This window comes from Pinus tabuliformis, chromosome 7, assembly GCF_031772625.1.
Source record: "Pinus tabuliformis cultivar Carrire ecotype Pingquan chromosome 7, CPIR1, whole genome shotgun sequence".
In the NCBI taxonomy this organism is placed as follows: Eukaryota; Viridiplantae; Streptophyta; class Pinopsida; order Pinales; family Pinaceae; genus Pinus; species Pinus tabuliformis.
In genome coordinates this window covers 267,893,232-267,907,562 of record NC_142293.1, presented here as the reverse complement: position 1 = coordinate 267,907,562, position 14,331 = coordinate 267,893,232, and the positions used below count along the sequence as shown (strand labels likewise).

General features: G+C 35.1%; 1 protein-coding gene across 1 annotated transcript; it reads right to left on the bottom strand.

Annotated features, from left to right (window-relative positions):
- Window positions 1-11,444: 11,444 nt before the first annotated feature.
- On the bottom strand, window positions 11,445-12,618 carry LOC149246900 (putative F-box protein PP2-B12). Its single transcript, XM_089442806.1, has 3 exons — window positions 12,292-12,618; window positions 12,064-12,182; window positions 11,445-11,937 (listed from the first exon to the last, which is right to left on the bottom strand). The coding sequence occupies exons 1-3, from the start codon at window positions 12,616-12,618 to the stop codon at window positions 11,445-11,447; spliced, it is 939 nt and encodes a 312-aa protein (XP_089298932.1).
- Between the last annotated feature and the right edge of the window lie 1,713 nt (window positions 12,619-14,331).

The window sequence follows — 14,331 nt, the reverse complement described above, 5'->3', positions numbered from 1 at the left end:
CTCTGTCAAAGCTGACACTCCACTGGTGTTGATACTCTATCGATGCTAATACTCCACTAGTGTTTATACTTTGTCAATGTTGATAATCCACTAGTGTTAATAATCTGTCGATGTTGGTACTCCACCATTGTTGGCTCTATCGATGTTGATACTCCACTAATGTTGATACTCTATTGATTTTGATACTCCATTGGTGCTAATACTCTGCCAATTTTTATACTCCACTGGTGCTAATACTCTGCCAATGTTGATACTTCATTGGTGTTGACACTCTGTCGATGTTGATACTCCACCAATGTTGATACTCTACCAATGTTGATATTTCACTAGTGTTGATACTTTGTCGATGTTGATACTCCAATGAGGTAAGTCATTAGATATGTCCCTGAATGACTCCACGAACTTATTTAACATTTTCAATGATGACATGACCAATCATCCCGATCGAGGATGGCCATACCTCAGTTGGGCAGAGGTTGTAATGCATTTAATTAATGATAGTACCATCATATAATTATTATTTGTACCTCATCATTATTCATACCTCATTAATATTGTATAATTATCCTTCGTACCATTAATACTGCATCATACCATTAATATCATATCCTTATCCACTAGCACCATATCTCCATTTCGTATCCTTCACACATATCAATATTTATTTCATGATGCACCATGTATGTACATACATGCCAACATTAATTATGTTTATCCCCAATGCATTGTAATTATTACCATGTTTTCTGCCCCATTTTTACCATAACCACACTGCCATTCTACCATAATTTCCTTTTGGATTCACCTCCCTTATCACCATCTTTGCCACCTTGTAGTTTATTGACGAAATATTTTCTCAACGGTTGGCTGATAATTTGAATGTTATTATAGGTTAATTGATAATTATAATTGGTGGCCAAGCTGTCAGATATGAACTTGAAAATACAGGAAAATACAAGTCCAACCAAATGTATGGAAAATCTTTCAAAATTTTGGATGGCACAAACATTTTGAGAAATTATAGGGATTTGATGAAGGGCTAATGATTGAATTTCCACTAAATCTCGAGGGAAACAACTCAAGGGTCTGGGAGATGGAAATCAAAGTGATTGAAGAAGTCATTGTAGAAGATAGTGGGTTATCATAAGCGGGACATAAGTGGTTTTCTGGAAAGACAACCTTGCTATAATTTCAAAAGTTTTTCTTATAGGGAGGAGAAAATGTGGTGCACAAAGGAAAAGGGTATGATAGAGCCTTATTACTGCAACCTTGGTTAGATGTTACATGTTTTGTAATATGGTACATCACTTGAGAATATTGATTTTCTGTTCTTTTCAAATATCATTTTAAGCCCCTAGCCAGTCTTCGATTTTGTTAAGTGCATGTTGTAAATAATCCTATTTTCCTTTTGGGAAATTTACAATTGATGGCCCAGTCTATACGCTGTTCGTGCTAGGCACTAGCTTCCCTTACAAATCATGGACTTGTCATACTATTAGTTATACATACCTAGTTACAAACCCCTGTAACTTTGTATCAATTAGTGGAATTATCAGAGGAAGAAGTTGTAGTGATGATGGCCGCAAGGCCAGAGGAGGAATTTCCCGCAGAAGAAGAAATGGAACAAATGGTTGAGGAAGTGGAGGAGCAAAGGGATGAAAAAATGCAAGATCAACAGGATGACTCAAGGAAAGGAAAATGAACTTGGGGTGTAGGGGCAAACACTGTTAGTACCACGAGATCTAAAAGCACCCCCACTTACTCACCTCTTATGGCCTCCTTGCCGAGAGGATCAAGGAAATTTACCTCTCCTCCCTCTATAGTGATGGCAACAGAAGTTGGGTCATCATAAATCCTTCCTCCCAATTTGAAATTTGTAGGGGTTGTTGCATAAGAGAGTAATTTTGATACTACTCCACAAAAACTAGTATCGACTTCAAAATCGATGGAAGAAAATCTCATAACACAAGAGCCTTCTAGGGAATTTGTAAAAATAAAATTCAATATACATGAGGAGACTTCGAGTCACCATCAGAACCATGAACTATTAGAGAATAATATTCAAATAAAAGTAGAATTTTTAAGGCTAAAAAGGCAGGTGACATAATTGGAAAAGAATGAGAAAGAAAAATGAAAAATTAAATGTCACCAAATTGCCTCAATTCCTGCAACCCACAAGAAAATTTCACTAGTTGTACAGACAGAGGTCAGAGAAATGGTTTAGGTATCTACACAGACCGGGGCATTCGTTATTTTTGAAAAAGGAGCACGAGAATTCCTTTTGACAACAAAAATTCAGAAGTGGAAAGCTACTTCTTTTAGCTTCTAGCGTTGGAAAATTCCCGCGAAAGTTTATCAAAAAGAAGTAAAGGAAATATGGGAAAACGTAGTAAGGGAAGTCATCAACTATATGAATCAATTAGATAAATCTCACCAACAATAACAAAAATTACATAATAAAATCAAGGAATTACAGGAACATATTATGTTGTTGAAAACTGATAAGAATGAAATGTTTACTTTATCTCAAGAGATGGTGGCATGTAGGCTCCTTGCTAATATTTACTCCCTTTTTATTCATGAAAAAAAATATCTTTTTGTTTAGATAGCATTCATCAAGAGTTGAGTCATAAGATAGAGGATCCCATGGAATTGTTGAGGATTTTAAGAGCTAATAATTGTATTCACCAACACCTGTTGTGTGAGCTCTATATACATGCATATATCCTGAGGACGGATCAAAAATTTAACCTGGTACCATTCATGGGAGATGTCAATTAAGGGATTTTACATCCTTTGTGGTTAATCAAGTTAGATGGAAGAAGGCCTTTGAAACATTTGAGGAAAACCAAGCAAATTGTGCATTGATGGTTAGGATGGAGAATTACCAATCAGGGGCTATTATTACTAAAGATCATAACTTCCTCACACTACAAGGTTGAAGGGATCAGATGCTTGCGACACAACAATGGTGTGTCAATCTGTGCATGAGACAAATTTATGCTTTCAGGGAAGAAGCTAAGAATTACTGTCAAAAACATTGGATACTTTCGTCATCAAAAGTAAGGGCACGAGAACCTTTTAGGGCACCTAATTTTCCAAGAGCATTGGATAGAATTCCACGCTATATTTCTTACATACAACATTGTGGGGTTTATTGGCTAGGATTAAGGTTCCATTTCCCTATTACTTGGTTACCTTATGATCACTATGAGTCATCTTATAAAGTGGACAATGAATGGTGGAAGGACATTAATTACATGAATGGATACCATTTATCTCAGACCGATATGGAAAAATAGTATGGTCTCACCCATCTCCATGCTAGTCATAATGGATCCAATCCAAACTTCCGATTGAAGTGGTCTGCATGAGGACATGAAAGCAAGCCAGTTGGGGGGAGATGTTAGCCGATGAAATTATCTATTTTTACCCACTCCTGTCTGTCCCTTTTTTCCTACTTTATAGCCCTTTTTGGTATCTCTGAGGTTAATTTGTATCTTGATTATTGAAGGTACACCATTTTGGCATGTCTTCTTGAATTGTTGATTAATTAAGCGTTATTCATAGGGGATTGATATTTGAATGGATTACTGACAAGATTCTTTTGCAGATTATTCAACAATTCGAATAGGATGCCATCTTTAGCGGAGCATGACCTATCACAATGCTACTAACTATGGACTGGTGACACTACTCGAGGTTTAAGATATCAGCTAAGCAACTGGTCAGATAGCTGGAAGATCAAGCGTTGCTACTATGTTTTCACTTTGTCTTGTATTTGTGAAACTGTTGTATATTTTTATGACATTCTGGATCACCACAGATTTCATATTTTGTTAGTCATGTCATTCGTCTAATGCCAATTGTCTACAAGTGTCACACATTTGAGAGGATACAGGATCATCTCTTTCTCTATGTATCAAGCGGACTTCATTATGTAACCTTTTTATGTAATTTAATAAGAGTAGTAACATATTGTTAATTTTATGAGATTTATAATTATTTGGCCATGACCCTGCTCGAAGAGGTGGTCCCACTCTTTCGACCAAGTGTCATTGGAATAGAGATTTTGTAGTAGATATATGTCTTCTTAATTGTATCATTGTTATTTTTATTATTATTGTTCATTTCTTTTGCTATTACCAAAGATTTTTGTTAAGCAAGTTGTTGTCAATTTTATTAATGGGTGATGTTGTATTAATTTAGAATTATTTTGGGCCAATGACCTAATGAGTATTCCTTAGATGAGGAATACCAAGTAGGGAACCTATAGCCTGCATATACCTGGCATGATAACCTTGAAATAGCAAGACATACCCCATGTTGACAATAATTTTGATCAGGGGCTTGAATTATAAGCCGATATCGAGAAACCCAACAACGAGAATCCAGGATGTTATGGTTATTGCTCAAGAATGTATCCACTCAATTAAATTAAGAAAACAAAAATCATGTCTTACGAAAATTGATCTAAATTGGGCATATGACTGTGTTTATTGGGAATTCCTTACTATAATTCTCTATAAAATTGGATTCAATCATAGTCATGTTTGATGGATAATGGCATGCATTTCTTCAGCTTCAATGGCACTTCTTATCAATGGGGAGCCTACAAATTTATTCGAATGAATAGAGGCTAGAGAAAAGGATGTGCAATGTCTCCTTTGTTATTTATCTTAATCATGGATGCTTTCAGGAGAGGAATACAGACCATGAAGGAATCAAGTGCAATTAAGAGATGCGAGATTTCAAGAAACAATCAGTTATCACATCTATTATTTGTAGATGAAATTATTTTTGCATGGGAAGAAAAACTATCTGAATGCAAATCCTTTCATAATGTTTTTTCGAATTTCCACAGGACCTCTAGTCTCTTCATAAACAACAATAAGTCTAAACTTATCTCTAATGGGGGAGACTCATTTGAATTAAATGGTATAGTGGCCCTGTTTGGGGTGAGGATTTGATCTTTATCCCTAGGATTTAAATATTTGGTATGTATCTTGAAGCCTAACAATTATAAGATATTTGATTTGGACTGCCTCATTTCTAAATTTTAGAATACTTTGCTCAGATGGGACCATAAATGGCTCTCAATGGGTGGAAGGCTAATCACGGTCTGAGTAGTTTTTCAAGGCATCCATGTGTTCAGGATGCACATGTTCCAAATTCCACTTGCTATCATCAAAATGAATGAGTCCATTGTAGAAAGTTTTATGTGATCTGGATCTAAGCCCCCTAAAAAGGTTTTCTTGTTGGACTAAACCTCATTTAAAAACTTGTAAAAAAAGGTGGTTGGGGCATTTGGAATATCAAAAGATTCAATCATGTGCTTTTGACGACCAATCTCCGTTGTATGCTTGGGGATCACAGTCTCTGGAAATCCATAATGATGGCGAAGTATACTCCTCAAGGTGATCTGGAGGCGTGGACTCTATCAAGAACTCCATCAAAGTCCTACATTTCTTCCATTTGTAGAAGTCTAAGGACATCGATTCCATGGTTATGCAGAAATCTTTTTTGGGTCGTTGGGGATGGACAAAGAATTAAGTGGTTTTGGATGCCATCAAAGGTATATCGAGAAATCATCTTCTATTGGTTCCTTTAATCAATGTTCTCATCTTGCAGTGGCTAAACAATTTGGCCAGTATTGGGAGGGGACAACAGTTGCCTCAATCCAACATTCTGTGGGCCTCACATTAGCAACCTTGGGAAATCTATGTTTCTAGAGGCCGAATGAGAAACCTATAGAGGCAATATCTATCAATCTCGAATTTCTTTGTCCATCTAACCAGATAAAATTATGTGGGATGGACTATTAATGGATGGAAAAATCATAGCTTTGAAAGCATATGAGCATATCATATCCTACTCACTATCCCTCCCCTTTTCTGATCTTTTTGTTTGACTATGGAGCTGGGAGGTCCCAGTATAGATCTTTTGTTTTACATGGTTAATATTCCACAACCGCATTCTCACTTGGGACTCCCTTTTGAAGAAAGAATTTGTTGGACCTGGGAATATTCACTCTATAAGTAGGATTGTTTCCATCTTTTCATCCTCTTTCCTTTCACCAAGGAAATTCGATAGAAGATGATTTCACTCTTGGGATTATAGATTGACGTTCACCATTCCTCAGTGGTTGCTTGCATATGTTCTTTGAACAAAAAAATCAAGCTTATAGAGAAATTACCCTCTATGTTTTCTGGGGTATTTGGCGAGCCCGAAACAAACCCATATTTGAAGGATCCTTCGTTGATGGATTTTTTATTTCGCTCCATATTGTGGAATATTTCATGGAGGTGGGTCCATGGACCCCTAAGGTTTCCTCCCGATCAATCATTTTTTTCGACCTCACTAATACCTTTCTTATTTGATATTTTTCAGGCCTCTACTAATGGGCATTGTGGATGCAGAGTCTCTCTACATATTGATCCTCTTCTATCCTTTCACTTCCGATGCTTTGAGGTTATGGGAAGAAAATGCAGAGTTGAGATGTTGGATTTATGGGGAGATTTACAAGTGGAACAATGACTTAGTATTGGTAACATTTTAATTGTCGGTGATTCCCTTTCCACGATCTTATTGATTATTTTCAGGTTATAGCCCTTCTCAATTCGACGGAATGCATTTTAGACCTTAAGACACTCTTCTTGGAGGTTTCGTTTCAATACATCTTCACATATCAAAACGCCAAAGTTGATGCCCTCTCCAAGCATGCTTTGTCTCATTTTCCTAGTTACATGTATTTTGAACAAATAATGGATGGTTCCATTTGAAGCGAGGGCTCCTTTGAGATTTTCTAACTCACTTTGTTTTTGCATGGGTCTCCATTTTTCCTTTCAAGGGGTCCATGTTTATGGCTTAGTCACTTTTCTTCAACCATTTCTCTTATTGCTTCCTTTGATGGTATGTAGCACAACATATCTCTATTTCTTATTAATGTGTTAGTGGTCTCTTTTGCTTCATTTTGTCGATTGTGTATCAGAGGAATTATATATATATATATATATATATATATATATTAACAATTTTTATTTTATATGAATTGTCATTGAAAAATGAGATTTATAACTGATTTCACAATTGAAATAATGTTAATTTAAATTTTTTGCAAATAATTATTTTAAAATACTAGAGGAACAATTTTGGGAACATACTAGTTGTAACATAGTAATTTGTAGTTTTAACATATCTCAAACTACTTTTTATGAAACATGTCTCTATAGTGGCTAAGGATTTTGGAGCATTTATAACCCATCACTTTAATTTGCTTCATCCCAAACATATTAAAGGAATTGTAAATGTTGAGTATGCCGAAACCTAACAATCTTACTAACTAGGGCTTAGTTCCTAAGTACCTCCATATTACACTCTTGCAAGTACACTTTCGCCCCTCTACACTTAAAGTAAGTATTTGTTAACCAAGGGCTAACCAAGGGCATCCATATCAGAATCCTATTTCTCTTTTGAATAATGAGAATAGCTCACTAATAGAATGTTCTGAATCTTTCTTTTCTATTAATTATTGTAGGAACCCAATAGAGGCTTGGCAAACAATGGTGTAAAAATAGTAATAAGGCATATAAATACGCTATTTCTTTTTTGAATAATGAGAATAGCTCTCTTATAGAATTTTCTAAATCTTTCCTTTCTATTAATTGTTGTAGGAACCCAATAGAGGCTTGACAAATCATGGTGTAAAAATAGTACCAAGGCATATAAATACGCTATTCTCTACCGGACTACTTCTTGTAGAAGAAAATAAGGAGCTCATGGATATGTACGACAGAAAATAAGGAGCTCATGGATATGTACGACCCTTGCATATCATTACCACCTTGGTGCGTTGAACTGCATAATGTTCGGATATGTCCAAACGTACATGAGCATGCACATTTATACCTACGTGAGCAAGCTCATTTATACATTTGGAGCAATAGGTAAGCCTATGTCTTTCTTTTATTGATTTTCCCTTTGTTTTCATTTCATTCTAAATTACTTATAGATAACAAGTTTACGGTTAGGGATAAAGTTTCAGGAACCCAAGAAGATTGAAGTTTTACAAGCGCTGCAATACTCAAGCTCCTTGTCTTGGGATAATTCGTGGTAAGGATCATTTTCTGAATTTTTCATCAGTGAAGTATCATATGAACACCAAGGTGAGCGAGTCTGGTGTGGAGAGATCGAGCTCTTTTAAAGGCTTCTTGTGCGATAGCAGTTTCCTCCAGAAGAAGTGACTGAAATTCTTCTGGGCTTTCTTAATCGGCACCTGTGACTGTGCATATAAATCAACATGCAATCGTGGATGCTCATTAAGCATAGACTTTATCATATACATACAACTAAATAATAAATAACACTAGTAGTTAAGACATTTCTAATTCAGTTAAGACATTTCTAATTCAATGGAAGAGTATTTTGGTTGGTGGTTTTATTTGAGTATGTTTTAAAATAAATTACTTAATGATCAATAATACTAGTAGTTAAGACATTTCTAATTCAATGGAAGAGTATTTTGGTTAGTGGTTTTATTCAAGTATGTTTTAAAATAAATTACTTAATGATATTGTAGTTTATTTTTAGTTAAAAAAATTTATATTGATTTATTTTAATGGTAAGATATTTTTTAGATTCATTGTTTTATATTGTTTTTAAATACACAAAAGTGATATTGTATTGTTTTCAAATATAATTTTTATTGTCTTTATACAATAGTTAGTATTAGGTCTCTATACAATAGGTAGGATTAGAGATGTCTTTAATCTTAATTATTGTTTTTCGAGAAAAAAACTGAAACTTTCTGATAATAATGCTTGTTTTATATATAGTTTTTATGACAATAATTTGAGACACTAGGTTAAAGATAATATTTAAAACAATACACAATTTTTTGTTTGTCTTAAGACAATCTACCCAAAAATTGTCTCAAATATTATCTTAAAACTCCCCTTTGTTATAGTGAGCCTCTTTATTAGGCAAGGCATAGGCTGCTAAAGGCAAGGCAAGGCTCCACTCCCTCGCATGGAAATCCACACCTACCCAAGCGTAATCATTGACCCATATGTCTATCTCCACTCCCTGGCATGGAAATCCACACCTACCCAAGCATAATCATTGACCCATATGTCTATCTCATTGAACCAATCGAAGTATATGCTCGAGTGGGTGACCTACCCCTAATCATGAGTGGTATGACAAACATGTTAAATATTAATGTACTATACCAAAAGAAAAATCATAAAACATAAAACAAACATGTTAAATATTAATGTACTATCACAAAAGAAAAATCATAAAACATAAAATTTCAGAAAAAAATAAAAAAATAAATAAAATAAATAAAATAAAAATAAAAATAAAAATACTTACCTATGTCTTCTTATCCTCTCACAACTCGATATGGAAATCCACTCCTACCTAAGCATAATCATTGACCCATATGTCTCTCCTTGAACCAATCAAAATAGTCATCATATGCCCAAAAGAAAAATCATAAAACATAAAATTTCAGAAAAAAATAAAAATAAATAAATAAAAAAATAAAATAGAAATAAAAATAAAAATAAAAATACTTACCTATGTCTTCTCATCCTCTCACAACTCGATATGGAAATCCACTCCTACCTAAGGATAGAAATCCACTCCTACCTAAGCATAATCATTGACCCATATGTCTCTCCTTGAACCAATCAAAATAGTCATCATATGCTTGAGCGGGTGACCTATCCCTCCCTAATCTTCACATCAAGTACCCCTAATCATGAGTGATATGACAAAAATGTTAAAGATTAATGTACTATACCAAAAGGAAAATCATAAAACATAAAACAAACATGCTAAATATTAATGTACTATACGAAAAGAAAAATCATAAAACATAAAATTTCACGAAAAAAAAAAAAAAAAAAATACTTACCTAGATCTTCTCATACTCTCACAACTCAACATGGAAATCCACTCCTACCTAAGCATAATCATTGACCCAAATGTCTCTCATTGAACCAATCGAAATAGTAATCATATGCCCGAGTGGGTGACCTACCCCTAATCTTCACATCAAAACAATCTAGAGGGTACCAATCAAAGCAATCTAAAGGATACCAATCTCCCTAATGGTGGTGTAGAAATTTGTGATCATGATATGAGTATTTGCTCAAAGAAGAATAATACAATTGATGCTACCATACTAAAAACATACTCAATTTCCCTATTCTGCACTTTTCTTGATTGTTAGTTTAAATTCACTATATAAGTTATAGTTGGGGCCATACACCCAACTACAATGACCACCTAACTCTTGGAATGTTGTTCGTTTAAATTCACTATGTAAGCGTTCGTTTAAATTCACTATATAAGCTATAGTTGGGTCCATACACCCAACTACAAGGACCACCTAACTCTTGGAATCCAAATGGATCGAAATGGAGACATAGTGTGCGAGCCACCCAAACAAAATAGTATAGAGTAGGAGATCCATCACATCTCTCATAGGGATCTTCCCGCTTTCCTTTTGTGAAATGGGAGTGCATTACTTTGCCATCCACTCCTCTATAAATCTCTCCCACCTTGATGGGAAACTTCTACTTAGTAGGATCCCACCACTATACAATCCTCGGTAAGAGTCTAGGCTACTCTTATATGTTGGGTTTCGAAAAACTTCAAAAGACCACAATTATGTAAGGCAGGTTGGCTTCTGTAAAATTTCAAAAGACCACATTTACGTAAGCCTACTATAGTCCCGGCGTCTGATAGTGCAATTTCGCCATCAATCCCATATTATCCTTTCCTCTACTCCAACATCTTGGAATCCTACAAAACCATTATAAAAGACATCAAAATCCTACCGTCTGATCGTGCAATTTCGCCATCAATCCCATATTACCTTTCCCTCTAATCTATCATCTTGAAATCCCTACAAACCCATTATAAAAGACATCAAAATCTAACCATACACCAAAAAAATGGGGCCAAAAAAAGCTTCCCTTGCCCTTGATCTGAAAAGGACATGCTTCAATGCACTTCTTAGTGCCAAATGTTTGCGGTTGGGCCTAACAACACCTAGGAATTCTACATTTGTTCTTGACAAGAGTATTGACGCGCATTCGACTTGAGTAGGGGTCCCCAACACTGAAATTTCAGGGAAAACCACATGAAAGTTATATCAAATGAAAGAGGAGGTTAACAGCAATATTCATCCAAATATGTGATCAATATTCGAATTACTTCGATATTTTTGGGTTAAAAATTGTGATTAGTAGGGTAAGGAACTGAAAGTGTCAATAAGGAGAAACTGTAAATTTATTGACATGTTCGAATGATAGTCACATCATATTATTATTGCAGACATGAAAATTGTATCAAATAATTTTGTGAGAAAGTGGCATCCATGAATACGAAACCGTACAATCAAATCAGCTTTGGGATTCTTGCAATTCCTTTCATTGCTTACGTGATAGTCTTGCCCGTCTGGGTGGATCGCGCGGTAGAGCTTTGGGTTCAGCGGTTTCAATCCTCAATCCGTCTATAACAAGTCCCCTTTTCCATTGCCCGCCCTCTACTTCTGCCAACCGAAATTCCAGGTGAGTAGACGAATTATCATAATCGCCATCTCCCCTAACTTTGAACTTCGCTACAATCCGATGCAGCCATAAATGTTCATCGTAATAATCACCATCTTCTAATGCAGAATGTAGCGCCGAATTGTTTGTCCCTATCACCCATCTCTTTTCAAACACCTCACCATATGGTGTTGTAACTGAAAAATTAACAGGCGCATCTTCCCACCCATGTCGTTCAAACCCATGTCGAATCGGTTTAAATTTAAAGACAAACACCACTTTGTACCATGTATTCGCAGACAAAAGCTTGCAGTCGAATCGACCCGTGACTTCCAACCAGCAAACATCTCTTAAGCATGCACACTCGCTGAATCTGAACTCACAATCCACAACTATTATAACATTAACAACCCAATTAATCATCCTTCAACTGAAGGCAGCGCACAAGAGTTAAGGGTTGAAGAAAAGTAGGAAGATTGATAAGAAAACAAAATCAAACCTTGAGTCCGTTCGCGAGTCCCATTGCCAGTAGCTGTCGTTTTCACCCCACACGACGGTTAAGCCTCTTGCGCCTAACATGTAACCGACTTTCCCTGTCTCTCGCTCCAGCCAAAACAACTGTTGATCATCCACCAGAATATCAATTTGATTGATAAATGAATGATTGAATGCCCTTATTCCAAATCTGGTAACAAAATCACAGACAATATAACGGTTAAATAAATACCTTTGTTCCGCCGTCTATTAGAATTGCATCACAGAGCCGAAAGTAGAGTTCTTTCTTTGAAGAAAATTCGACGGGGTCAACGGCCCTGGATAAGATCTCGTCTGCGGATTGTCGAGGAAGGAATTTGCTCCATACAATGCTGGAATCGGCGGCCGATGCGAAGAGTTTTGAGATGGCTGAGAATCTGCAAACGTGGCGTGGAGTAGTGAAGCCGAGGATTTCACTTATAAGGTCTTCTGGGAACTCCTGTAGATCAAGAGCCTCATTCCCGGGTTCATGCTCACTTTGCTGCTGAGACTGTGATAATGTTGCAGTTGAATCCGCCATGGCTGCTCAGGCTACGGATCTGAGACACAAAATGCTACACTGCCCTGCGATGCTAATGAAAGACGTACGCCAGAGAATTAGACAGTTCAACCGTTAAATCATCCCTACGAAGAGAAGGGTGTAACCGTCTGTTTTCCATAACTTGAAATTTAATATTGTTATGTAGGTATCTCTTCTCAATTACATCAGGGTCTAAATTGCTGTATATTTGGGAATAAAGATTTTATCTTATTTAAAATATATATGTTTATGAATATAATTCTTTAATTTAGAATATATTTATCAATATAAGTGTTTAATTTAGAATAGATTTTACATAATTTTAAACTAGCATTTGCATCAGATGTTGCAAAGGAAACGTCGACAGGAAACGTCGACAGTTCAATTGTTAAATCATCCCTACGAAGAAAAAGGTGTAACCGTCTGTTTTCCATAACTTGAAATTTAATATTGTTATGTAGTATCTTTTCTCAATTACATCAGGGTCTAAATTGCTGTATATTTGGGAATAAAGATTTTATCTTATTTAAAATATATATATTTATCAATATAAGTCTTTAATTTAGAATATATTTATCAATATAAGTGTTTAATTTAGAATAGATTTTACATAATTTTAAACTAGCATTTGCACCAGATGTTGCAAAGGAAACGCCGTAAGGCATAATGTGTGGAAGAATAACAACATGTGAATAGAAATTGTTGAAAACAAGGGTGGATGACAACGAGATATAGTTGCAATTATTAGTTGTGTATTCTGAATATGGTTTTTTTGTAAATAATAGTAGTGTCATGTAGAGATTATCCATTATCTATGGAGTAGTTGTTGTTTATGTGAACATGTTTCGATTTTTTTTTTTGAGACAAAATATTGTATAAGATATGATATTTTTCTTCAGGGATGTAATTTTTCCATATGCGACCTAGTCATGGCGTTGCTTTTTGATATATGGGGGAATTGAGGATTAATCATAATTTGATGTTCGGTGATGATTTTTTAAGATTCTATAGAGAAATACTATTAGATTTTAATGGAAGAGGTTAAAAAAGCAATACGACATTGTGATATTTGAAAATGCATCAAAACTTGTTGGAGTCAAGAAGTAAAAGTTTTATGCAATTTTGTTTATGTACGTCCTGTCTTTTTTTATCATATGTTATGTTTTTCTTTATTGAATAATTGAAATATAATTGGACCAATAATTGAAATATAATTTGACTTCAATTATCAAATTTCAAACCCAATAATTAAAATATAATTAGACTTCAATTACACTCAAGAAAACACTATGTTAGGACTCAACCTACACAAATTAGCTACCTCCATTGTGTAAATTTGAATTTTACTCAAATGAGGTAGGATCAAAACTCAAATATGTAATAAAGCATCAGAAATTATAATCAACGAAATGACATGCAAAACCCAAAAAAATATAATCTAATCTATAATCACTCAAGTATGGTGGTAGGTGGCTTAATCGCGATTCGCTACACAACTCAATCTTCTTGAAAACTTAGTATAAAGACCATCTAACCTTTCATGAACATTGAAAACAAACATAGGTAAATAAAAAAATAGGTTGCAAAAGCCCTATTTCCAAAGAAATGCATCACCATATGAAATTACTTACTTGAGTTGCTCTTCATTGTAACGTGCATAAAATGGAAGATATTTGTTCCATGGTGCACACTTATAGATGACACATTGAGATT